General features: G+C 45.1%; 1 protein-coding gene across 2 annotated transcripts in view; it reads right to left on the bottom strand.

Annotated features, from left to right (window-relative positions):
• Positions 1 to 25,175, bottom strand: part of wwtr1 (WW domain containing transcription regulator 1) — a 36,613-nt gene that overhangs the window by 5,081 nt on the left and 6,357 nt on the right. The window contains exons 2-3 of one of the 2 annotated variants that reach the window (XM_036522495.1): positions 7,405 to 7,535; positions 4,163 to 4,276 (exon numbers count right to left, since the gene is read on the bottom strand). In XM_036522495.1, the coding sequence (XP_036378388.1) occupies positions 4,163 to 4,276; positions 7,405 to 7,535 (245 nt within the window). The remainder of the gene's footprint in view (positions 1 to 4,162; positions 4,277 to 7,404; positions 7,536 to 25,175) is intronic. The other variant, XM_036522496.1, reaches the window with a different exon arrangement.

Raw genomic sequence — 25,175 nt, 5'->3', positions numbered from 1 at the left:
AAGGTCATGAAGCTTTGTATGTAATCTGTCAGAGAGTTTTTCCATGATGCTTTCACAAAGCAACACTTTATTCCTGCGGATTTCCCTCTTTTAATGGAATCTGTGCTTTATTGTGTTTCAGTGGTGATAACAGACATGGAACAATATAAACTCAAGGTCCCGTCGCAGCACAGCCAAAAGTCTGCAGACCAAGCCAAAGATGGCGTCTTGTGAGAAGTGAGAGAGTCCATCTGTTTGGTGTCAGATGACGCAAGTCTCTCTTCCAGGCCATTCTATTATTGCCTAATAACTCATTTTCACACAGCTGGTCCAAGAAAAAGACAAAGTGCAGCCAGCAAATCAGAAGGGGTCGAGATCTATGCAGGTTAGCACCGGTACAAACAGTGGTCTTTCATCTATAAACAGTAATGCAGATGTGAGGGGGACTAGAGATAAACACTGCTCCAAAACTACATGAAGCCACAAGTACAAGAAATTCTTGATAAGCACTGGGTGATTCAAACAGAAACTGAAGAGGTACATTTCTATGCTGCATTTCCAAAGGCGAACAAGTGCAAAGGTGCTAATTTAGAAGTAAAGCAATGAACACCACCGCGGCACAGCTGAGCTTGGAAACTCCATTATGTCTTGATCAAGGGGTGACAGTGCGGTCTGATATAAAGCGTCAAGTGGCGGGGTGTTTAGCTCTGTGTGCTACTGTTGTAAACAGGCCCAGAAAGCGTTATGTCCTATGCTTCCACAAAAAAACAGTGAGAGAAAAATGCATGCTCCAAGGACAATGGTGACATTTAGCTACAGAGCATGCTTTGACCCATATTAGATCCAGTCTACCTGAATCACAGGGCATCCACAACTTGTCTCCAGAGTGATCAGGTGTTTATCGTGTGGGATTTATAGCCGAACCTGCCATCAAACTCTAATGGCACCTGTTCATATCATCAAGGATAATTAGTCTTATTCATCAATTCATTTCTCATCTATGCACGGTCTTGCGTCTTGCAGGGTTACTCCATGTCTGGTTGCTTCAAACCACTGTAGAATTAATCAGAATACAAAGATTCAGCAGCATATGGCTAGTGCATTAAGGCCCCCCAAGATCTTTTCCAGAGCAGAGCATTTGGATCTACAGACACCCCACCCAGCCAAGGCCCGAAACCTGCTTTCTGCCTCTGTGCATAGCCAGATGTGGAGCTGGAGTAAAAATGACAAACCAACAAAAGGAGTCTGTCTTTGGTAGTTTTATGTGGAAAAAGCCTGTCTGTGTACTCTTATTCTCCTGGCAGCCCTCTCTCATCTCTCACTGTCTATGGGTTAAAACATCTGAAACTTCCCCTCAGAGGTGAAGCCAAGAGCTGTTTTACTGGGCTTTTAGAGGCTTCCAGCACCGTCTACCCACAGGATGGAAGGGAGATTTAAACAACCCAGAAAAAAAATTGAGACAAAAAAGCAAAATGAGATGCAAAATCAAGTGCATCACCTTCTGTATGTTTTTCAGCAATAACTGCAGCTGCTTTCTGGAGGTTCCTCATGCTATGCGCTGTAGTGAATGAAAAAGGCCATTAAGGTAGTCCAGTGGCTTGTGCTAAACCCACGTATTCAAACCTTGTTAAGTCTGGCTCATCTTTTTATCTGATCTAGTTATTGCTCAGCTTTTCTCCCTTTCAGGTTGTAGCACCAGCCAATGCACAATATCCTACCACCTGCTTTTTTCCATGGAACAGTCCTGTTATGATATGATGAAGGAGGCAAAGTGCTTCTCTCTTTTAGAGTTTTGGAGTTGGAGGGATCTTTCAGCTCCACTGTGTTTCCTGGCAAGCCTGGACCTCGTGACCTTGGTCTGCAGATCTGACACATGTGTTTCTGCCTGTGAGGAAGGGGGCCTCTTCCCAAACTGCACTGGCCTTCCACCCTGAGTTTGGGAGCTCAGCGCAGTGCAGGTGGAAATGGCCCCTGACACATGGACACCGCCCCGTTAGGTTATTATTTCAGTGTACAGAGTGCTGGCTGTCCAGCTGTGGAAGGCTTCAGTCTGGGCTTTGGGGCAGTCTAAAGCTAAATCCTCCCCCTCACCCTAAAACTTGGCTTGCACTGGGTGTCACACAAGCCACCATGATGAAAAACACATGTTCACAGAGCAACAACGGCGCCTGCCAACACCCCCCTCTCCCCCCGGCTTAGTCACGACAAGGGGGATGGAGGGTGGCAGTGAAACACAGCAAAAAGAGAGGAATAGACAGAATGAAAGAGACAGGGAGAGAGAAGGAAAGAGGGAAGAGAACACAAGAGAACTAGTGGCACAGATAGAGAGTGATGTAGGAAGCAAAAGAGTGTCTGTGCATATGTATGTGTGTGTGTGTGTGTGTGTGTGTGTGAGAGAGAGAGAGAGAGAGACAGAAAGGGAGGGAGAAAGTACAGCAAGTCTGCCAACAAAGACCTTCTTGTTTCATTTATTACCCAGAAACAGAGTCAGCTATCCAATAGGGTCAGCAAAAAGAGGAGAAAAAAGACAGTTAAGAGAAACGTTTCCAGTCCCAAAAATCTGTAACGCATTAAAAGTCGACTGTATCCCATTCCAAACAAGGGCTTCTTTACACACCACCAGCCTGGAGCTGAATCCAGTGGCTGTTTATGTGTGTATGTGTGTGTATGGGTGTGTGTGTGTGTGTGTGTGTGTGTGTGTGTGTGTGTGTGCGCGTGCATGTGAGCATGTGTATATATGGGTGTGTATGTATGTGTGCACGCATATGTAAGTGTGTGTTCTTGTGTCTTTATCATACCAACTCTCCCCTGCTCCTCATGTGGACTGGGAAAGCTTGATGTCCACATGGGGAGGGAGACAGATAATCCACGAGGAAAGAGAAGGTAAAGGGCCATGGCATTTAATCTCATCATGCTACTGTCTTTCTGGTAGACTCTGGCAGGCCTCAACTAGGCACCAATAGACACCAAATTGAGACAGCAGTGTGCATTAGGCCAAGGAGAGAATTCTGGGTAAGTGGTGTGCTCTGTAGCTTGGTAGCAGCTGGACCTGAGATGCTCCAAACTCCCACAGCCTCCTTAAAGAGGTAATTTCTTGGATATCACCATTAGAGATGGCCATCTTGAATTGGAAATCTCCTTAAAAGCTGTCACTCCACTGTGATATTTGATATTGCTCAGGTCTAACAAGCCACTCCCTGGATCTTGATATATTCTTAAGGAAATGTAGCCTATAGTAGGAGAAGATAACCTGGATGCAGGAGGGAGATCCGTATACAGACAGAGAAGGATAGCAGCTCCCCAATATGTCCATCTAATCTGTGTCCCTGCCCCCTTAATCAGCACTTGCCAACAGGCTGTCTGGGTGATCCTGTCAGGCCTCACTAACTGATTGGGCTTGGGAATGCCACACTAGAGGAGGGACTGATGGGAAGGTCTGACCTCCTTTCACATTCATCACATTCATTACAGGAACCAGCCTCAGTGCAGACACACAAAAGTTCATTCTAACACTGTAGCATGCACAGTAGACACCACTACTCACATAAATTCACACACACACAAACACACACACACATACACACACACACACCACACAGGTACATGCACACGCACGTATACACACACACACACACACACACACACTCCCATACGGCTGGATACAGTAGGAGATCAGCATTCCATGCAGTGACTGATGCAGACAGTCAGGCGAAAACAACTGAACACCAGAGCAGACAAAAGCATTACATATGCCCAGCTCTGCAGGACAGGGACAGGTGAATTGTTGTTATCTGCGCAGTCACTTAAGTCTTAGTTTTCAGGTCTAGGTCGTACAAACAGACGCTCATCTCCCAATAAGTACTTGATCAGGTTGCCCGGGGAAGCAAATTTAGAATCTAAAATGAGCGCTCCTCTTCATCCCAGCCAGTTACTGAACAAGCCAAGCATTCATGAAGTAGCATAGCCAAGCTCCTCCCTTTCTGATTCTGATTGGGTCATTGGATTGGAGTGCAGTTTAATTAGTGTTGGTGAGGGGCAACTGGTGAGGTTCTTGGAGGGCAGGGGCAGGGTTTTGGGTAGAGTTTGGGGAGAGTATGGGGAGTGAGGGGGTCGGGTTGGGGGGGGGGGGGGGCATAATCACATTACCAGGTAGATCCAATCCAGGGCTCCAAATGGTACTTACTGAGATGAGCGTCCATACGTGGGTCGAGCCAGGACGTGCTCTGGGTTTTGTGGTCAATGAAGTAAGTTTCTCCCTGAGATGTGACTGCCTGCTCCCAGCCGTCGGGTAGCTGTCCTGTTCAAGCAGCAACAGCACAACAGCTATCAGCAACAGCCAAGAGCCCTTTCTGTACCATTGCTCAGTGCGGATACTCAACACTGCCCCACTGCTCAGTGTCAAGAACACGAGGGGCATAGGAAGAAACAGTCCCTCCAGTCCTGCCCCCATATCCATCTGAAACCAGATTTATGTGCCCTTATTGGTCAGTTTATCATTGAGGGTGATTGAGTGGAAGGTGGGGATGGTCCACTGAACCTTTTGTGGTCTTTGAAAACTCATACGTGGCAGTCCTGGGCTTTTTCTAGGAAATGGCAGATCAAGACATGAACCTGTCTATGCCATGGTCAAGTGATAAGGACTCTGACATTCCTTCGGGTTTGAATTCACCACCGAAAGTGTATGTGAGGTTTACAGAAACTGTAGAAAAGGCCAGGATATCTTATCAGCAGCGTTGGTTATCATGGCTAAAAGAATGATAATTAAAAGCAGATGCTCAAAATACAGGTATCAAAGTCCAAAGTGGCAGCATGTGAAAATGTGTGAGAGAAATCTACAGTAGCGCAATGCATCCATTCCTTCATCTAACGACCAGAAGAGAACAAAGCGGTGGAAAATATCCATCAGAACAACAAAGGCAGATAGAATTCCCCTGTTGACAAGAGTGGGACGTCAGCCAGCATTGTTCCAATCAAATAGTGGGGGGAGGTGTGCAAGGCTGTGAGAGGCAAGTGAGAGGGTAGAGAGTAATACCAAACAGTATGGGGTTTCTGATTCCTGCAGTGGACAACCAGTCAACCACTATCCCCTCTCAGTCCTGCCCCTGTCTCTGTGGTGGTCGGCGTAACAGGAACTCCACAGACGGGTGGGGGGTGGGGTCTCCTGAGCGCTCAGCAAACAGTGAGGGGAAAAGTGGGCGGGGCTAGAAATGAGTCTCAGATACATAATCAGCATAGCCAGAGGCCCCTGGAATGTTATTTAAGGCCCTGCGGTCACACCATGTGCATGTGTTGAGCGGTATGCGTGTGTGTGTGTGTGTGTGTGTGTGTGTGTGTGTGTATGCACATGAGTATGAGTGTGAATATGTGTTTGTGCATGAGTCATCATGCATGCTGCATAGAAATGAAAACTGGAGCATCCAGAACATTTGTTCAGTTGACAGCCTGGGTGGAGACAGAAAAACACCCCTCTGCAACGGCTGTTTGGACATGCAACAGGGTGGTGTACTGATCTTCATTTAAGGATGAATGGTTATGTTCACATGAACGCCTCGCCAGTGACAGGGAGGGGTGACAGACCACCACCTACACTTCCCAGCAGCCCCAGCAATGGCGTGACCAGGTGGTCTGCTCCCTCTGCCCTGACCCAGTCTCCTTCAGTCTGTCACTATCCAATAAGACCCCTCTCAGGCAGTGTGACCTTCTCCAACACATATGCTTGCTCTCAGCGAGGGGAACATCTTTCTCCATATTCCTCTCCCATACACCTGTTTGCTCTTTGCTCCCTTTGATGAAGAGCTTTAGTCTCCCGCAGTCAAATGAGGGAGGCTTTTTAAGTTTGCAAAAAAAAAGTCCAGACCCACCTTTTTTCCATTTCATCACAAACGAAAATAAAACAAGGAGTACGCATTTGGTACTAATTTACAGTACTGACAGAGAACAAATGGCCTTACCATATGCCACAAGGCAGTATTTCTCTGAGCTTGCCTTCAGCACTAAAGCAATAAAATGGGGAGCTATGAAGAGCCCTGACTCAAACAGGTTTGCACATTTAAGGCAGCCAGTCTTATTTAAACTCCTTAGATTCCTGTCAGCTGAAGAGAAATTTACCACACAACATTTTCATCTCTAGAACGTGGTACATGGAGTTTCTCTATAACATACTTTTTATGGAGAGATTACTTTGAGAGAAATGCGACGGCTTCCAGCAGAACTATGACATATTGATCTTTTGTTATCATTTTGAGAACTGACGTCAGGGACTAACCGCAAACCAATCCAGACAGCACAGGATGAAGAACTAAGGGACGAACATAGAAACTCAAGCACATTATGTCGACATCAAATGACCCTGTCAAAATACTCCCAGTACATTCCAAACACGACGACTTGCACAGCCGGTTTTGGAGAGTAAGATTTACAACTGACGGTGTAATTTCTTGTGAAAACACTATGAGCAGCTCATCTTAAAGAAGGTGAACCAGAGAGTGATCATGCTAGCCTTACAGAGCTGGTGACACAATATATTTACCGCCACATTAAGGCAATAATGATACGCAGTGCCCTGGCATCACATGCTACGGCTCACTCACAGGACAAGAGGTTCCAATGGAGGAGCAGAAGAATACAAATCCCATTGACATGACCTGGATTAATATTTCTGCGATAGCAGCTGTAAAGGATTGTGGTGGCTTAAATAGTTGCTTCAAGAGCCTACATCCATATCCTAAATCCTATTTCTTAGCGATTAGATTAGGGTGTTGGTATCGAATGAATAGCACTCTGTTGAGCGCTGAGAACACTTTCTGTCACTTCACCTCCCATCTGGCAGCAGACACTGAGGTTAGGGCCTAACTATGACAGTGCATGGAGTTTCGTGATGGGAAGGGTGCCATCTAGTGTGAAATGAAATCTACACGTGAGCAGAAAGCACCTATTGTACAGCCCACACCCTCCTGCTTGTTCCCTTAACCTCACCTGCTGTTACAGCCTGGCAGTGCTTATGTTCTCCCAGTGGAATGTAGGCACTCTAATGTGTGAGTGCTGCTCTAGGAGTCAGCTGGAATGAAAACACTGGAATGTGTAGCAGCCAACCAACCAAGCAAAGAATCTGTCCATTCCTGCTATTTTATAGGCCACTGGGTGTAAAGGTGATGTATAAAACAGCCAACAACTGTTCTAGTCACCTTGAGCACAGCCTGTTCAAAGAATTCAGTTATCAAACATTTGAACAATGATGACAGTCATAGCGTCCATTTGGGTGGCAGTTTCAGGCAAGGTACTCAAGTTTTGGGCCCTGCTGGTGCCGTAAGGTCTTTCCTCGTGTACACTGGGATGAAGGTCTGAGGGCTGAGGTGAACAGAGGTCCATCAGACCCTGGTCACATGACAGTGGTGAGCTGGAGGGGGGCAATGACGGAGCACTCACCGAGGTTGGGCTGCGACAGGGCCATGGAGCGCTGCTGCACCGGGGCGGGGGGCGCTGGGCCGTGCAGGCTCATCTGCTTCATGGTGATGTTCTTGCGGGGGTCCTGCCACGTGGTGATCTTCTCGATGTGGCTGTGACAGGGGACAGAGCGCAACAGGTCAGTCACAGAGAGCTCTGTGACATGCACAGTCCAGACCCTTGCTGCCCTCTGCTTCTCCCCCACACAGCCCCGCAGGCAAGCTGGGGGCAGTGGTGAGACACCTCACTCCATGAAAGGCAATTCGGCAATTAACACTCGTGGAAAGCAAAATGGCTGCATTCTATCTACCTCTAGTTTCCAGAGACAGAGAGAACCCAAACTGATCTGACCAAATAAAGAATCAACTGGGATCAAAAGGTTCTGCTTACTTTTTTTCATCTCTTTTAAGGAATAAATTATTGTCATCATCATATGCATTATACACACCCCTGAGTCATAGACCCCCCCCCCCCCCCCCCCCTTTTAAATCTATTCAAAAGTGATGCATTTAAAATCCGTGGCCACAGTTGGAGAGTAGGCCAACATAAGCAAGCACATTCTATGCAGCAGCATCTGTGTGGAGCAGCCTGGCGTGTGAAGTTTCCTGTGCAGCGTTGTCGAGGGGGAAACTCAGCAACTGCGTATGACATGTCTCATAACGATGAGGAGACGGCCAGCCAGAGGCGGCCATCTGGGCCTCATCCAAACGCCAGGGTGGGGCCTCAGCCTGTCCAGTGTTATTCTTATCTGCTGTGGCAATGGAGGGATCGCGTCACCGCTCGCTGATGCTGCCTCCCTTCCAGCGCCTCCCCCCCCCCGGATCTGCAGCCCTGGCTGGGCCGCCATTTGGGCTGACCACTGTTTCCCTCCCTTTTGGGAAGATTTAGGGCAGGAGAGGGGACTGTTGCCAAATTTTCCTAGCTGAAATAAACCAAACTCCTCTGTCCCTTCTGTCATTGTCTCCCCTGTGCTGCCTTTTATTCCCATCCCTTCTCCCTTGGTCGCCCCCTCCCCCCCACTCCCCTGCAGCCTTCCTTGTCGTCCTCCCGTCAACTGTAACACAAAATTGCAGCTGCTCCGTATTCTTCTGAGGGCCACATCAGTGTGAACGTGTGCCTGCCGCAATGTGCAAGCAGACCGCTTTCCAGTTTTGCATTTCAGGAAAACACAAAAGGCTTGTTTTAGACAGCCTTAACCGTTTCCTTTTCCATGTTAAGGAGGAAAACTAAAAACGTTGATTATTAACTCTGATTATGTGTAACCTGGCTGAAAAACTCGTTTTGGCAATGCAGTGGGGACCACACCTGTACGTGTACAGAGCTGATATATTCCACCCACGGTGCACAGGAAGTTCTTACATGGGCTTATAACCGGCTATACCGGAACAGGACCGCATCACTGTGAGATGATGGCAGCAGTATCTCCCATATCTCAGCCCCTGAGTTACGCTGGTCAACACCCACCGACAGCAGCCTGAGGGTGAACCTGTCTCTTTGGAGCGATTCACCTGTTACAGCTGGGCTTCACTCCTTTCAACGCCTGCCCCGATCCCACCACTGCTCCCCCAGTCTCAAGGCATTTGGTTACTCGGCTCCACCATTGTTCCAACAGACACAGCTCTGGTTTTTAGTCGCCAAGCCTCAAGGGGATCAGTTTTCCTCTAGTCCGGACCTAGTCTCCCACTGATCAAATGGCTCATGGCCGAATACAGTCACCGGGGTCATGAACACAGATTACAGAGCCTTTGGTTGTGTAGAACTTTGTGTAGGAGAGGAACAATTGCATTGCTAATCCAGAATTTTAATACTAATCCTACTGAAATCCTAAACCTGGCAGTCAGAACAAAAAGGTGACAAGGAAATGTGTTGGAATATGGAAAACATACAAATTGAAAGGAAATTTTCTGATATTTTATCATAATATTTTACAGCTATGTTGATTTTCCATGGAGAAAAAAAATTCATAGTCAGCACTTGGCATCTTGAATGGAAACCACAATGCATTTACATGGTATCATAACTCCTTATTTTTTTGTGTAATTTAACTAAACTATTATTTCTGGTATTATTTTAATTGAACTTTGCTTTCAATTTGTAATTTGTAGTATTATACTAATGTCTGGAATGGGGCTACAACTGCAATGTGTGAATGACCATGAAAATTGCCAGTCCTGTTTAATTAGGCATTAAGGCAAGAGTCACAACTGCCTTATTCATGCCTGACTGTGTCTCTTCACTGTCACCCTCATCCTCTCCTGACTCAATGTGATGCACAAGAGCATGCTGGGAATTAGTCTCTCTGCTGTATGGACCTGTTTGTTTACAAACTTGAAAGAAAAAGCAGTGCAGCGCAAGCATCAGGCGAATGAGTCACTGCACACAAAGGCTGCCCCACACAACGTGACTCACTGTGGCCTATTCACACTGAACTGAGAAGATTAGCCACTTCCTGCTGCACTCCATGCTGCCTGTGTCATTCCGGAGAACCTGTTTGCTACTTTTTTGTGTTTATTTGAGCCTTACTATTGCACAACACAGTGTTTGGGATAATGAAACCAAAATCAAAGTAATGCCTTCCACACTCATTAAACGCAGCAGAGTATTTTGTTTTGCAGTGCTTGGTCTGGTTCACTTCCCCTAGCAAACATTTTGTTGTTTCTGACAAAGTTCAATCTTTAGTGTTCGATCCGACATTGGACAACTTTTCACAACTTTCACAAGTTAAACACAATCGAGCTGCAGCAAGATGGAAAGATGCCAGAGAGCCCACATTGCAACAGAGACAAAACAGTTAGGTAAAACATACTAGTCTGAGTAAAGGGAATAATGCTGACCCCCACAGAACCATACAGCTCATTTGTCAGGGGAGACTGTTGTTGTGTGAAAGACATACCACATTCGGGGGGCTGGGCTGCAGTGTGATCTTGCACACACAGGGAGATTTACGAGACTCTTGTTTCTGACTGGGACTGCTGAGGGACAGTGCTGTGTCTCTCAGGGCCTGAAGGTCTCGGGCTCTGAGCGGGACAAGTGTCCAACAGCTGTGGCAGTGGCCCCGAGTTCAAAGCCCCCAGTCAACACTTTGCATTTACATTTCACAAAGGAAGAATCCCAGCAGGGATTCAAACCAGCAACTTTGAGGTTATCAGTCCTTAGACCTACCCACTGGACCATACTGCCAACTCAACTGAACAGGCCCCTACTTGCAAGTTTGTAAATTGAAAAACACTACATAGAGCTGTTCAGGGAACAATAATTCTTGCAAAGCTAAATCTAGAGCCCGTGCTTAAAAAAAAAAAAAAAACAGAGCTTATGAACAATGTGTTTCCACAAAATAAGTCATGAAAAGAGAAATAAGAAATAACACATGAGGGTGAGTGCAGCTCCACTTGAGCTCTATGGGTTTCACGTGGCAGTGTTTAGGAAGGAGCTGCACATTGTTTTCAGAGGAAAGGCTGAGGAACAATGCCGGCGCTGGGATGGGGATGGTGATGGTGGTCGGGGGGGTGCAGGCTGAGACAACACTCTCCCCATCCTCAGGCTCACTCCCATCCCGCCAGATGGACAGAGCACTTCTGTGGAGTGCTTCCTGTTGGAGCACAACAGTGGAAAACAAATCTCAAGCCTCCAAGTGGAGCTCCAGAGCTCATGCCTGGCAGCACACACACGCACACCCTTACACTTGCACGCACGCATGCACACACACACACACACACACACACATACACACACACACATAAACGCACACACATAAACGCACACACACACACACACACACACGCACACACATAAACGCACACACACGCACACACACACAAACGCACATACACGCACACACACACAACACAAACACAAACACACACACATCCTCACACATGCATGCATATGTGTACAAATACATACACACACACACACACACACACATGTATACCCACACTCTGAACACTGAGCTGTTGTGCACTGCACTGTTTTCCTGACATTTCACCATTCACCGGACATCAGCATAAACAACCCCAGGATCTGCAGTACCTTTACCACTCAGTTCTCCCTACACCATCATCGCCTACTTCTGCTGCTTCTTCACAAACACATGCTCTGTGGACAGCCAAAACCTAAAATCCCATTTCAGAACAGTAAATTGGTGAACACCCAAAGAACAGCTGGAGGTGGAATATTCACTCCAAACCAAGAAGTCTGGCATTGTTTTGCCCATTTAGCAGTTAAACCAAGGAAAAATTGCTTCTCATCAAAATTGCTGAGCGCACGGATTTGAGGATTGGTGGGAAGTGAGTGTTTGGGGTCTTGTTAGTTTGCAGACCCACCACAGAGGATGGTGGGTGAGAGGACTCAGGACGAGGGGTCTGAGAGCAGTTGCTGACTGCGGCAGTTCCGTGGGACCAGGGTCTTTCATGTGTTCCCAGTATACCCACGCCCAACAGACAAGAGCCACCATATGTCCCTTCAGACCATTGCACACTTAAGTATGCAAACACTTGTATGATGGATTTGTCAAAATCAGTTATAGAAATGGACAAATCAATGAGGGACATCAACATATCCATCCATTAGCAGCAAAATGCCAGTTATGGACAAAAATCATCCACAAACTTCTTTGAGACTGTAGTAGAAGTAGGGAATGTAGCAAAATTTGTACAACTAACCATATAAGATCTGCCGTACTGTAAATCATGTAAGATCTTGTTGCTTCTACACATACTCCAGATGATTTTGATCACATAGCTACCAGAGTGAAAAAATCATTTCACATTGGAAAGCTGTGTTTGAAAGCTTCAATAGAATAATATTGAAAAAAATAAAATTAAGTGCCAAGTGAAGATGCTGATGGTGGGAATGATGAGACAGCTGTCACAGAGTAAGGCTGCTCGTCCTGGGCTCGGGGCTTGGTCTAAACACATCCACACAAATGCCAACACATCCCCACACGCTTCTCATACGTCCACACACATCCCAACACATCCCATACATCTCAAACGCACAGAGATACATGCGCAGGCTGTGCCTCAAAAAGAGTATGCTGCCCTAGTGGGGATCTAGGCAGCATTCGAGAAAGGCAATACTCATCAAGCAACTATCTTTTGGGTCACATGTTAGGTCCGCATCATGAGTCAATGTGGGTGCAAAATCATTTAGTGCAGAACAGATACCGGCAAATTTAAAATGGCTAGCGTGCAGGTTTTAATTCTTGGCTGTTAAAACTTAGATTAGCTATGTTAATTTTAATGTTAACTAGCTAATGACCAAGCTAGGTAGCTATATGACAATAACTTTTACATTGCTCAAAATATATAAATGAACAAATTAGCCAAACACAGAGATAAAATACCAAATTCTATCAACCTGGTAAACAATTATCTGACAAATGATTCATATTTGTAGTTTGCTGTTTCTTACTGTTACGTTCCCTGAAGAAAAAGAGCAAAGACATAAATGCTTGCCTATTTTGAGAAGGCTATATAGGCTGTATCCTTCTAATTTTCTTCAATTAATGCACCTCAAAGGATGCATTCCATGTGACTTTCTGTTTGGGGCATGACTCGAAATGGTGTATGCCTAAAATGCTGCCTCAAAAGGATGAATCCTCTCTGTCTGGGACAGGACTGTCCATACATCCCCAAGCGTCCTCATAAATACAGACACATCCACACAGCGAGATCCACACACATCCCAACACATCCATACATTTTCATACTGGCACAGATACCTCAAAGTGTCTTCTTCCTTAACACATTCACAATGCGATCAACATGATAAGATGGAGTTCCTGGGCCCTGGATCTTTTCACATCTACACACATAAATACATACATACATACATACATACAAGCCACACAGACATGACCTCACAAAGGTAGGGACAGGTCCAAGAAACCAACTGAAAGATGAGTCATGACAACACTTTACATTATAGCAGGCAGCTACAACCACTACACCTCTTAATTACACTTACTACATTTCTGTTTTGTTAATCAAACTGAAGGCCATATTGTGATCTAAAAACAAGTCCCGGATGCATGGTGTGGTAATTGCATAATGGACATACAAGGAGTTAAAAGGCTTAGCCAGCATATGCGTTTGATCTCTGCGTGGTGGCTTCCTCAGGCAGCTTCGTGTCTGTCCGCGTAGTCTCTTGCGATGACTCCCAGACACCCCCACCAATTCCAGAGGGCTGGTTTGCTTTTAATTATATGGTGAGAGCCACTTAAGATGCATTCACAAGGTGCCGCTCCCACCACCCCCAAAACTTTCATCCATGGTCCGGGTTCCACTTTGAAAACTCAGGGAATGCAAGTTTGTCTGTAGCCATAGCAATGTCAACAAGACATCAGACAAAGCTGGCTCCCTTCACAGAGCTCTGAAGACTAAAAAAGGACTGTGCACACACTTTAACCACGAAATACAGTGGAGATTTAGTAGTTGGTGTTTTTTTTTTTACTTGAGAATGATCTCTTTGATGGGGAAAATTCAAGTTCATAATGTTCAAGTTTATAATCTTTCAGAAAGTGTGCCAGTTTGCACTGAGCGAAGTGAATTAAAAACAAAGTGGATGTTTCTTTGAGTCTTACCAGCTATACCTTTTCTTGCTGTATTTGACCGGACTGCACTCTTGAACTCCTGATCTGCAGCTCCATGTACACTTATATACATTTCCATATCTGACCACTGTCTAACCTGATTGGAGGATGCTCTAACTATTTGTTCAGTAGAGGTTGTTAGATGTTGCACGGGAGGTCAAAAACTGTGAATGCTGACATATGCTGAGTCTTTATTGCGGAACCTAATTGCTTTTGATGCACAGAAAAAGGCCCAAAAATGACCGAGATAAGAAAGGGGATTGATCTCTAATACTCTGTAATCTGTTCATGTCAGATAAATTGTCACAGCATATGATGATGCCCCATAAGATGGACAATAATCTTTCAACAGACCTTTTCCAAAGGCGACTTTTTTTCTTTCCAGCTAAACAGGGCAGTCTTGTAATGTATCCGTGGCGATGGTAAACAAGGCATTTCCTGTACGCAGTTAGGGTTTAACTGATTCAAAAACAAGTTGGTCTGTTAACTGACCAGACTTGGGAAGGACACCACAGAGCTGGAATGAGCTCTCTGCTAAACTTTGCTAATTAAAAGCAGGAACAAATGGCCTTGCCCACTTCCTTTGCCTTTTGATTTTAGGCAGATTTCCCCCTTTTTATTTGTCATTATATATGCCACAGATTATGGGCAGGGTGGTTCTATGAAGGCATCTATTTACTGCTTTGCACTGCATCCAAGTACCCAGCCCATAGGCAGTCAGAGTTCACATACTTACAGTGGATTTACCAGATTGTTACTACTGCTACACTTTTAAGGGCACCAGCTGGAGAGTCTGGAATAAGAAGTATTCAATTCAATTAGAAAACGCAAGGGAGGGGTAGGCAGGAAGTGGAATGCGCTACTAATAATAAGTTGTTGCTATTAGCCAGTTCTGCCCCCGGGGGGGGAGAATGGAGGTGGAACTGGGAGCTGGGGCACCCATGGATCAGGCAAGTCAAGTAACTAGTCAACAGCTCTGCTGATATCGGCCCACGCATGCAGAATGTCTCCACACACCTGAAATGACAGCCCCCTGTGCTCTAGAGATACCTTTGAGAAGGAACCCTTGGGAAATTTTGGAAGAAACAATAAGAGGAACTATAGGGTCATTTTTGCAAAGATTCAGTAAAGATCATATAAAACTCTATGGACCCTAAATGTCAGTGCTTTGTATCAAGGTCAAGCTGATGATCCTGCTTAGTTGCAATCAAATCCAAAAATACTTCTTTGCTGAGCGGAAAGTTAACAAGTTCCTCTCAGGATTTCTTCAGCTGTTTCAAAGCTCTATGGGTGGCTCCTCTTGTTACTGGATGGGACAACTGGTGGGAGGAAAGCGGCCAGGCTTTGGCAGCAGCTGTTGATGGACAGTCTAACTATAGCCCTGCCGCTGATCTGCTGGCCTCGCTCATTCACTGGGTAGCTTAAGGGCTGGCTCAGGGCACAAAGTCAGCATGATGCCAGGGCACAGTGACAAGACCTCCCCCTCCATCAGAGACAATGCCTCTACGGACCTCTGTCCACCCACGCTCTTGCCACAAGAAATGCACTCAAAGTTACATTGCATAAAAGAGAACAATTTTAAAGTGTCTCTTTTTTTGCTGTCATCTCCAGAAAATTACAAGAAATGCCACAGGCAAGAAGACAGCTCTCATTCAGTGAATTTGTTTGGTTGACAGTAGTTGTAGTAAAAGCTGTTTGTTATGCTTTTTCTTGAGGACTGAATCTTTCATAGCCTGGGTAGTTTGGGAATCCATTTTAGCTGTTTCATTACTCCTGTGCTTGTCTGAACAATATTCACAGGAATGCAGTCTCAGAATGTTGAGGGCTGCTCCTTTACACAAACCTCATTTCTCCCAACAAATTCAATAAAACATTACTAGAAAAACATAAAGGCTTTGATTTTTGGTATAAGAGTTATTTTTGCCATCCTTCCAGGTCTGGAAGTGCAGAAAAAAACAAATGAATCATTCAGCCATATTTAATTAGGCTGATATAATGTGCCAAGACTGGCTTTGATCCCAGTATGTTAAACAACTCCAAGACTCTGTGGCCCCAACAGAAGTCAAACAACAGGAAAATTGTGTGATTAAAATAAGAGATATGTATGAATTTTTCAGTACAGAGCTTTGTAATATCCCCCACCCCCATCATCTCTTTAAGTAAAGGAACTCCTGAAGTCCATTAACTCTGAGATACAAAATGTTCATGTGGGCTACTACTGAGCACATAAACGTGGCAAGTGCATGTGTAAGTTTATTTCCTAATTTTTCAGACCAATGTGGGATTTGGCTCACAGGAATGGGATAGACAAGCAGTTTCACTGCTTTTACCCAGAACAGTTTGTTCTCCTTATGGGATTTTATGAGAGTCTTGCAAACTTATAAAATAACCTGTGAAATGCAGAGGTGCTTGACAGTATCTTTTATATATTAAATGTAAGGGCTACTGTATAAAGCTCAACCAAAACAAGAAAAGGTTCTGCACAAATGCTACTATAAATGTACAGCGACTATTCATTAGAGAGTGGAGGAGAAAGAGAGAAGACAGCAAAAGAGACAGAGGGTGAGAGACAGAGAGGGAGTTGGTGGATTGAAAGACTGTGATATAGGGTGGGCAGCTGGACTAGAGTCCTGACTGTGGGGGGAGAGCGCTATGAGCCAGTTGGTCTAACTTGTCTGTAAACATGGCTGTTCTTGCCCTACACTCCCTGTACTGTGGGTCAGCCTGCCTCCAGCCCACTGTGGCATTGGTGAGCTTGGAGAAATCTGACAGAAATCCCTTTTGAGGAAGGGGAGTCTTGCGGATGAAACCGGTGACTGGTACAAGAGGGCCTCAGAGGCTATTCTCACAACCTTGGATTCCAGGTCAATACATTGATTAGCTCGCGAGAAAAAAGGCCTACTGCTTGTGTGCAGTAGCTGCGTGACCTTGAGGAAGGGAGCTAAAGACAAAACAGGAATGCCACAGTATCGCAGCATGCTGTGCAGGGCCGGGCCCAGAGCTGCATTTTCTACGTAGCCGTGACAACACAGCATTAGTGGTCACACATTCCTGGTTCGGACATTAACTTATGAAAGCTGTTTCTTTTTTAAACAAAAAGGCTGAATCCAAAGGAGTTAATGTTTAACCATGATTACTGCACGACCTGTTTTGAGCAGCATTCGTGCTTAAGCAGCAAAAACATTTGATAATTCTCAACTAACAAGCACCAGAAGGCCAGCAGCAGAGATCTGCTCCTTAAATGTGCCCCTTATCTGCCATCCTTACCAGATGAAAGTTGCCGTAAATGGAGGAAGTAGACCTAAAATGGAGCGCGTATCGAGATGGGCCGTCCCTCACTACAGAGTAATATTTAACTTTCCCAGACAGGAGCTCACACATTAAAAGCAAGAAAAAAACGGCATAAAACCCCAAAAATGTGCTCGGCCGCCATCAATAAGGTGGTGAAATCCAAGTGTTGGTCCCGCTGCCCTGCCGCGGAGGGCCGCCGGAGGGGAACGTTCTGCCAGGAAGACCTGCCAGACACTCGCTGTTTGCTGAGGGCTAGGAAAAAATGCTTCCCCTGCCATCAAAAATATACTTTGGCAGGGGGGAAGGAGGGAGAGCTCTGTGCCCATGCAGGCCTTGCTTCTCCAAGATAAAGAAACCTGTGTCTGCTGGCTGCTTGGTGACCCCAGTCTTGGAGAGGTGCACAGCCACTGGCCCTGGAGCCCTGAGCAGGACATTGCTTGAGAGCTCCATCTGTAGCACCAAATGCAGCCCAGAGCTCATTCTATACCACAGCACTTCCATGTGCACACTAATCTAAGTCGATCTTTAAAACGCACACATTCCCTATGTTTTGCATGTGGTGCAGGTCTTGCTGTCAGTTGCCCTCCTTTGGGCCTAGATAGACACTTTTCGTACTTTACAGGGCCTTCTCCCTACAGTAAGTCTCAACAGTTTTTCTGCTTTAGTCCTGTTAGCCACTGCTTTCCAGCAGATTAACAGTACTTCTCAGATCTCAAGGTGGCCAGGTCTTTCTCCCCTGTGATTTATGCCACTCCACATGTGTGCTCAAAGGTTTCAACGAAAATGGTGGGAGAAATTTTCAACCCCAAGGACCCACCCAAAAATATTGACCTCAACCTCTTTCTCATCCAAGAAAACAAATAACAGCAGAGTAAATAAAATCAGCTTAATATTTCCAGCACAAAGCAGTCATTATGAATAACGTTGTAGTAGACATGGAGACAAACCTTCGCCTGGCCATACAAGCCCCCTCTCCTTTTTTGCAGAGACTTTATGCTGAATAATTTGACAGGCCAAAAGAGGGAGATATGAACAAGCCATTTAGTACTCCATAGCCCTCTCCTTTTTAGTTATGACCTGTTTTGTTATTTTTCCTCTCAAGTCAACTTTGACTATTTTAATTTCAACTGTATACATAAAACTGTTTTGAGCATCATTAGTCACTATATGCTGTTAATTCAGTTACCAAGCCATTTTTTTCCACAACTACTGGTGTCAAACTTTGTCCTCATCTTATGCAGGTCATAATAATAAATGTACAATAAGTGATATTATTCTACTGTGATAAATGGCAATGTCTCAGCTCACCCTCACAGCTCAGCAATAGCTCATTTCTGGGATCATGCGATATGCCTGTTGGAAAAAAGGGACTCTCCAAAAAGTGTCTGAGTCCAAAAGAACAGCTGGAACTAAAGAAATAAGATACTAGAGAAGGATCCTGTTCAAGATAACACAGAATGTTCTCAAAATGTTGTTTTGATGTTATAGCAGCAATAGCATGATATCCCAGGCAACACAGAACATTCTTTAGACCTTATTGCAACATTTTGGCAAGAAGTTAAACGGCCACTCAAAGACCATCAATTACAGTTGGACAGGAAGGTAAAAATCTTTCAAAATGATGGCTTTGAAGGGTGACACAGGTCATCGAAGTTATCTTTATCTGGAATCAGCCATTCACAGGGTTCTCCCAAAGCCAGTGTAGTGCTATGCGGCTATACCTGTTTTACCTCAACACCTCAACGCCTGCAGTCACAGCAACTGGCCATTGTCATGAGGTGAGGTGTGTGAAAGAGACAGATAAGAACTTAAGGACGACAAGTGTGAGCCCCACTGCTCTGATTACCTCATGATGTTATGCGAGGGAAGTAAATGATGTCACGTGTTTGGTTACCGATGAACAGGCCCCATTGTCTGCCGGCGACGCCAGCATGTGGCCCCTTGCTTCGGCAGCCTTTTTCTGTGTTTCATGCTGTTCAAAAGGGCAATGTAGTGTCACACATACACCTCAGTAATGAGGCCACAGCCAGCACAGAGGGGAAGAGGGAAACAGTAGAACAGAACAGGTGACATATTCCGACAACACGTAACTTTTTAGGAGTTTAAGAGTTTACTTAAATCATTGAGAGTTTCATTTACTGACCCAGAGAATCTTCATTCACAAACCATAATCCTGTCATAATGCTGCCATAACTCTGCTGGCAAGTGAGTGGCCAGGGTGTGAATCACTTCATAATGGTTAGCTGAAGCATAAAATATTCTTTTTGTGCTGGATGAAACTCTGCTCGAACTCTGCTCCCCTACAATTCTGCATCCTTCACCAAGACCATGGTGTCTGACATTATTGTTGGCAGGTGGTAAGAGAGTCCCTGCTTATTGAATAAAATCACATCTGTCTCTGTGAGGAATTTCTCATTTACTAAAGAATCTGTCATTCACAGAACAAGCTTTCCTGCCATTAAAATATGTGATGCTGTGGCATTCTCCATGAATGGTTCAGCAAGCTCACCTTTGGATGTGGGGGGAAAATTCCTTTCAAGCACCTATTGTGATTTGATGATTATATCATGACATCATTCAAAGAGAGGAATTCAGTCATTGTAAAGACACGTCTCGCAGTTGTCCCTGATCCAGTGTCCAGTGAGACAAATGAATACAGCATACATCACACATGACAATTGTCTGAAATGGGCTGCACTGGGGTGCCGCTTTCCTTCCCCATCTTCCAAATTGCACCCCCCTACACACACACACACACACACACACACACAGACACACACACACCCCACAACCTCCACAAACAAACGTAGCCGCGTGCAGTGGTTTGGAGTGGTGAATGAAATGCCAGTGGTATAGAAAGGCAGTTGGGGCTGATAAATCCTTTCTCTGGAGGGGAACAATACACCCACATAGCTACTGCTCACATTCCAGGAGGAATGAATAGAGAGTGGGAGTGGGGGGGAGTGTGGGGGGGCGGGTATGGGCGGAGTCAGTGAGCCTGTCAGCCAGGGAGAGGGTGAGTCAGTGAGAGAGACCGAGGACCGTCCATCCTCTGCGCCCGGACACGTTCGACTGGATACGATCTGTCCCGCAGAGATGAAAGGACAGACATATTAGGGGCTGGTGACTCGTGCCATTTTTGCCCCATTCAATCAAAACTGATTTTGTCCAAGCATCTGCATTTTTCCCTTGTCTACCCAGTATCTTACAAGACTGTGATGTGCAATGTTTACTCGCACCACTGTTCCCTACCATGCATGCAGATCTCAAGGGTTATCTAGGTGAAAGAGCACAGCTGGAAAAAGTGTGCCAGTCCCTGTGTGATTGGAGTGATATCAGAAAAAAAATCACACATGCTGATATCAAAACCAGTCTCCTTTAGGAGCCAGAAACATGTACATTTTTCATGAGGTGCACACTCTCACAAAAAGCAGCGCAGTAGGGGGTTCTCATGCCCATTCCCTGGCATGCCATTTGGAGACCTAAAGGAATGTGAAAGCCCAAAGAGCTGTTTTCTGGATAATTACACACATTTTGTCTGCAAGACAGCTGTCAAGCCTTCTTTGATTACAAACAATTCTTTGTCTTTAAAAGTCAGGGATCATCCCGGCTGCCTGAGAGAAGGCAGTGGGCTGCCGATTTGGTGTGTAATATAATATAGACGAGAGGCGTTTATTGCAGGTTTAAATATACTTCAGATGTAATAAGTAAAGCAAAGATGGCCTAAGATTTATTATTTTCTATTATACCTTTTGTCATAAACAGCATAACAGCATTAGGACTGCAACTAACAACTATTTTGATAGTTGAATAACCTATCGATTATTGAAACGAATAACCAGATTATGAATCAATTATGAATCGCACAATCACTCAATGTCTTTTATTTATCTATCGGCTTTTAAATTTAGCTTGAGGTTGTTTTAGGCATATGCTAACTAACAATTAAGACAATAAAGATGAGAACTTCATTCAAAAATATGTCTTTTAATGAATGGTTACTAGGACCAATTCAGTGAAGGCAGTTGCTTGCTGGGGAGTACAAGTCTGCTTCCTTTGAAGGAAGCCATCCATGGTAGCATTACGAGATCCAACAAACCCATAGCTAGCTCGAATTAATTCGAATGCAACCCACATTGGGCATGCACGCATAGACACGAGTTGTAGAAATCTTTCACGATTTAGAAAGCATCAAATTCTCTGGCGTTCTCTAAACTTGTGCACTCGGCAGCAACACTATCTCCAGCTATAAACGTCGCCATGAAAACGATGCAATGTTTAAGCAGAGAATTTCTAAAAAGCAGACAGGCTCTGGTTTAACATTGTAAAGTTAGGGCACATTTGGAATGTGAACAGGATCATTGTGAATAATAGGTTATTATTTGCTACACTGTATGTTCAACGTCATTAATAACTTATTGATCAAGAGAAAATGTATTTCAAAATAGAAAACGTTACAGATCATAATGTGAAGTAACATGGCTTTTAACATTAGCATTAGCTATGCTAGCTAGCTAACGAACTTAACGAGACAAGTCTTCACCATCCAGAAAGTCAATGTGCCACCTCTTCGGATGCTCGAGCATAACTGATGGGCTCCCATGCCAGGCAAGGTCAGATTTACAAATGTTGTAGTTCACAACCTTCTTGGCAGAGTTAACCCTTTCGCGCATACGGTCACACCGGTGTGATTAGCCGTTTAGCGCGTATGCTAAAACCGGTGCAATTAGAAAACTAGATTCGAAAAATTCTAGCTAATTTTAGCTTTTAGGAAACACTAACATTAAAAAATATAGCAAATGCTAACTGAAAACTATGAGAATCTTAATAACGGTAATGAAAACATAACAAACCACGTAATGTAATACGCGCACTAAACAGCATAAAAGATAGGCGAATGGGTTAAGAGTGAAATGTTGCCACACTTTTGAGGTCTTTGGTCGTGAAGGTGTTGCCATCTCTATTGTTCACTCCAGTAAAGCAACGTCTGAGCATTCTGAGTCAGCACGAAAAACACACGCGATGACGTCACCAACTAATTGACAATTAAATTTGTTGGCAACTAACTTGGTCATTGATTTTAGTCGACTACATCGATTATGCGTTGCACCCCTACTGGGCATGATATATAAGTTAAAACATGAACAAAAAAAGCAGGGCAATGCTGAATCTGCCTTGGAGCTGCAGCTATAGCATGGTGCCTTAAATCTATGGTATATTAACTAGAAAGCAGTAAAACTGTTTTTCAGTGAGGTAAGTCATTGTTTCATCCTGTTTTTTTTATCCCCAAAGTTTTCTTTTCCCGCAAGTGTCTTTTGAAGTCCGTGAGTCATGTTTATTGTTTTTGCCTCACAAATCCCAAAGCCAGCTCAACGTGTCCCTGCAGCCATTATCCCTGCAAACAAAAGGAAATGACCAGTTCCATATCCTGAGACTGAGCCATCCCTTTCAACTGCTTATTGAAAGGGAGGGGGCACGGAAAATACCACTGGGCTATAGAAAACAGTACTGTGCGCTGCCATATGCAAACTCTGGCACAAGCTTTTATTTGTTGCTGTAAGATGGAGAAACACACTTACAAGAGCAAATAGGTCCAGTTCTGCTGCTGAGATGAGTCAAAGACAACACAGACGTCAGAACGCGCCGGGGGTGAAGGAGCATGAGGGCAACACTCAGGAAGACATTCCGTAGCAATTCACAGTTTGCTTGCCTGTGCCTGGTGCTCAGAATGGGAGCAAGCAGCTGACTAAGGGAGCTTCCGTTTAACGAAGACTGAACAATATGCAACACCCACAACTAAATTCGGGATTAGTCTTCTCTGCCCACACTCTCAAATGCGTCTCCTTGCTTGAAAGAAAACAACAAGCATGCTCAGACTACATATGGAAAAGAAACCAATAGGAGCCCATGCGAGCATATTCCCGAAATCTAGAGAACTAGGGCATGAGGATCAAGTGCTCTGAGTCACTGCACTTGGACGCAGTAGGCACCGGTAAAGTGCTATGACTGTCTGAGACATACCTACCGAGCAGGATTGCATCTGTATAAATCTCCTGTCTGCTCTGCTAAAGGGTTACAGCTGCCTTCCCGTAAGGATGTGGGCTCAAGGTCAGAGTCTCCATGTGCAAGAGTCGATACTGCGCCAGAGACCTGCTTCTTTATTTAAACACCATAAAACACACCGTCACACAGCACTGTTGGCAGACCAGACAAAAAAATAAACAGATGATATACTGTCAGACACCTTGCCTTTGTTGAATGGCCTTCCAAAACTTTAGTACTGGACCAAAAGAGGAACTGGTTGCTTGGACCTCACCACAGGAGGACATATGCAGAATTTAATTTTATTGCAATCACCTCTCAACTCGCAGTAATGTAATTACAGCCAGTCCTCTGTATCCTATAAATAGTTCTTGTATGTATGTATGACTCTCTTTAGGTGACAGACTGGTCATCTTGTTGGCTCAAAAGAGTTTTTTGTTTTACCTGAGACCTGAGACAAAATGATGCCATGGCAAAAAAAGGGTGACCCACCCAATACGAATGACCAATAAAAGGCTGGACCCCAAGACAAAGGGCTGAAGAGGGAGCTTCTAAATTGGGCCCCTAGCGCTGACCAGTGAAGTTATTTATTTTTTTTAAAGGCCAGGAAAGGTCAGGTGTCAAACAGGGTCTGGCAGGCACTGTCTAGCGCCCAGAGACCATAAATAACAGACTGTTTCTATGTATTGAATATCGGTGTACAGAGAGGCCCTGGCCAGGGGCCCCCTCCGAAGGCAAGCCATCAGCTGTTGTGAGGGTGACAGGCAGCTCCAGCAGCACTGTAGACCTCACTGTGCTTCCTGCTCTCCGCATGAACACAGGGCTTTGTAACCATAAACCCTCTGCGCAATCACTTCTCCCTTGATCTGCTATGCTGACTCCCCCTTCCCCTCCTCCATCCCACAGGCCAAAATACATCCAACTCAGCGGTGCACAAGGTATGCTCAGTTGTGTATATATAGAGCACGCTGTTGCATATTACAGCTCGCTGAACTGTTCAGTGTGAAGAGTATAAAATTGCATTACATTATTCATTTGCGTAACAGATGCTCCTATCTAAGGCATTTACATAGCTTACATTTAACACATTATCCATATAAGCAAGTGGATATTCACTGTGACGATTGAGGTTAAGTAACATGATCAAAAGGTAATAGATTACTGCCCCCTCCCCACATACACACACACACACACACATGCGCGCACTGGGAAGGTGTGCTGATTAAGGAGTTCCGGCTCCATTTGGATCATATGGACGACTGAAGATGCCCCCTTCCAAAAGACAGCTCAATAACTGCCGCTGACACCCAGGCCAAAAAGAATAAGTAGTCTGCAAACCCCTCTCTTTAAATTCAGCCCACATGACATTTCCTTCAAGTTTAATTGCTTCCATACACTTTATATCTGCGAGTCACGCAAGGCCCCAGAGCAGTGCTACACACTCCTGTTACAAAGACACTCTTGTCCTGTAATAGACTCAATCAGCAGAAGAGGGCCCGGCGGGCCACGCCAAACAGCAGGGTTTTCATGCTCTTCCAAATCCTCACATTGGACAGGAAGTGACTCAAGGCTGGCGGCAGAGCCAGTCCAGCGGTACACTGTGGCGCTCCAGAACCATAAAGGCTCCGCAGAACGTCCGCTGTCCAGAAAAAAAACAAAAAAAGAGACAGAAAAATCCCGACTGGCTGCCATCTTGTCAAACACATCTGTTTCAGCTGTTCCACTGATAGGCTTTGCACTGAGATTGTGCTATTAGGCAGCCAGGGCCGTTGTTTTTCCCCTCGAGTGGTGGAATTTCTCCCCCATTGTCTGCGTCTGAGAAATTGGC

The sequence above is a fragment of the Megalops cyprinoides genome, chromosome 2, assembly GCF_013368585.1.
Source record: "Megalops cyprinoides isolate fMegCyp1 chromosome 2, fMegCyp1.pri, whole genome shotgun sequence".
Classification (NCBI taxonomy): domain Eukaryota; kingdom Metazoa; phylum Chordata; class Actinopteri; order Elopiformes; family Megalopidae; genus Megalops; species Megalops cyprinoides.
Note: the sequence above shows the minus strand (reverse complement) of the source record. Positions and strands in the feature narration are given on the sequence as shown.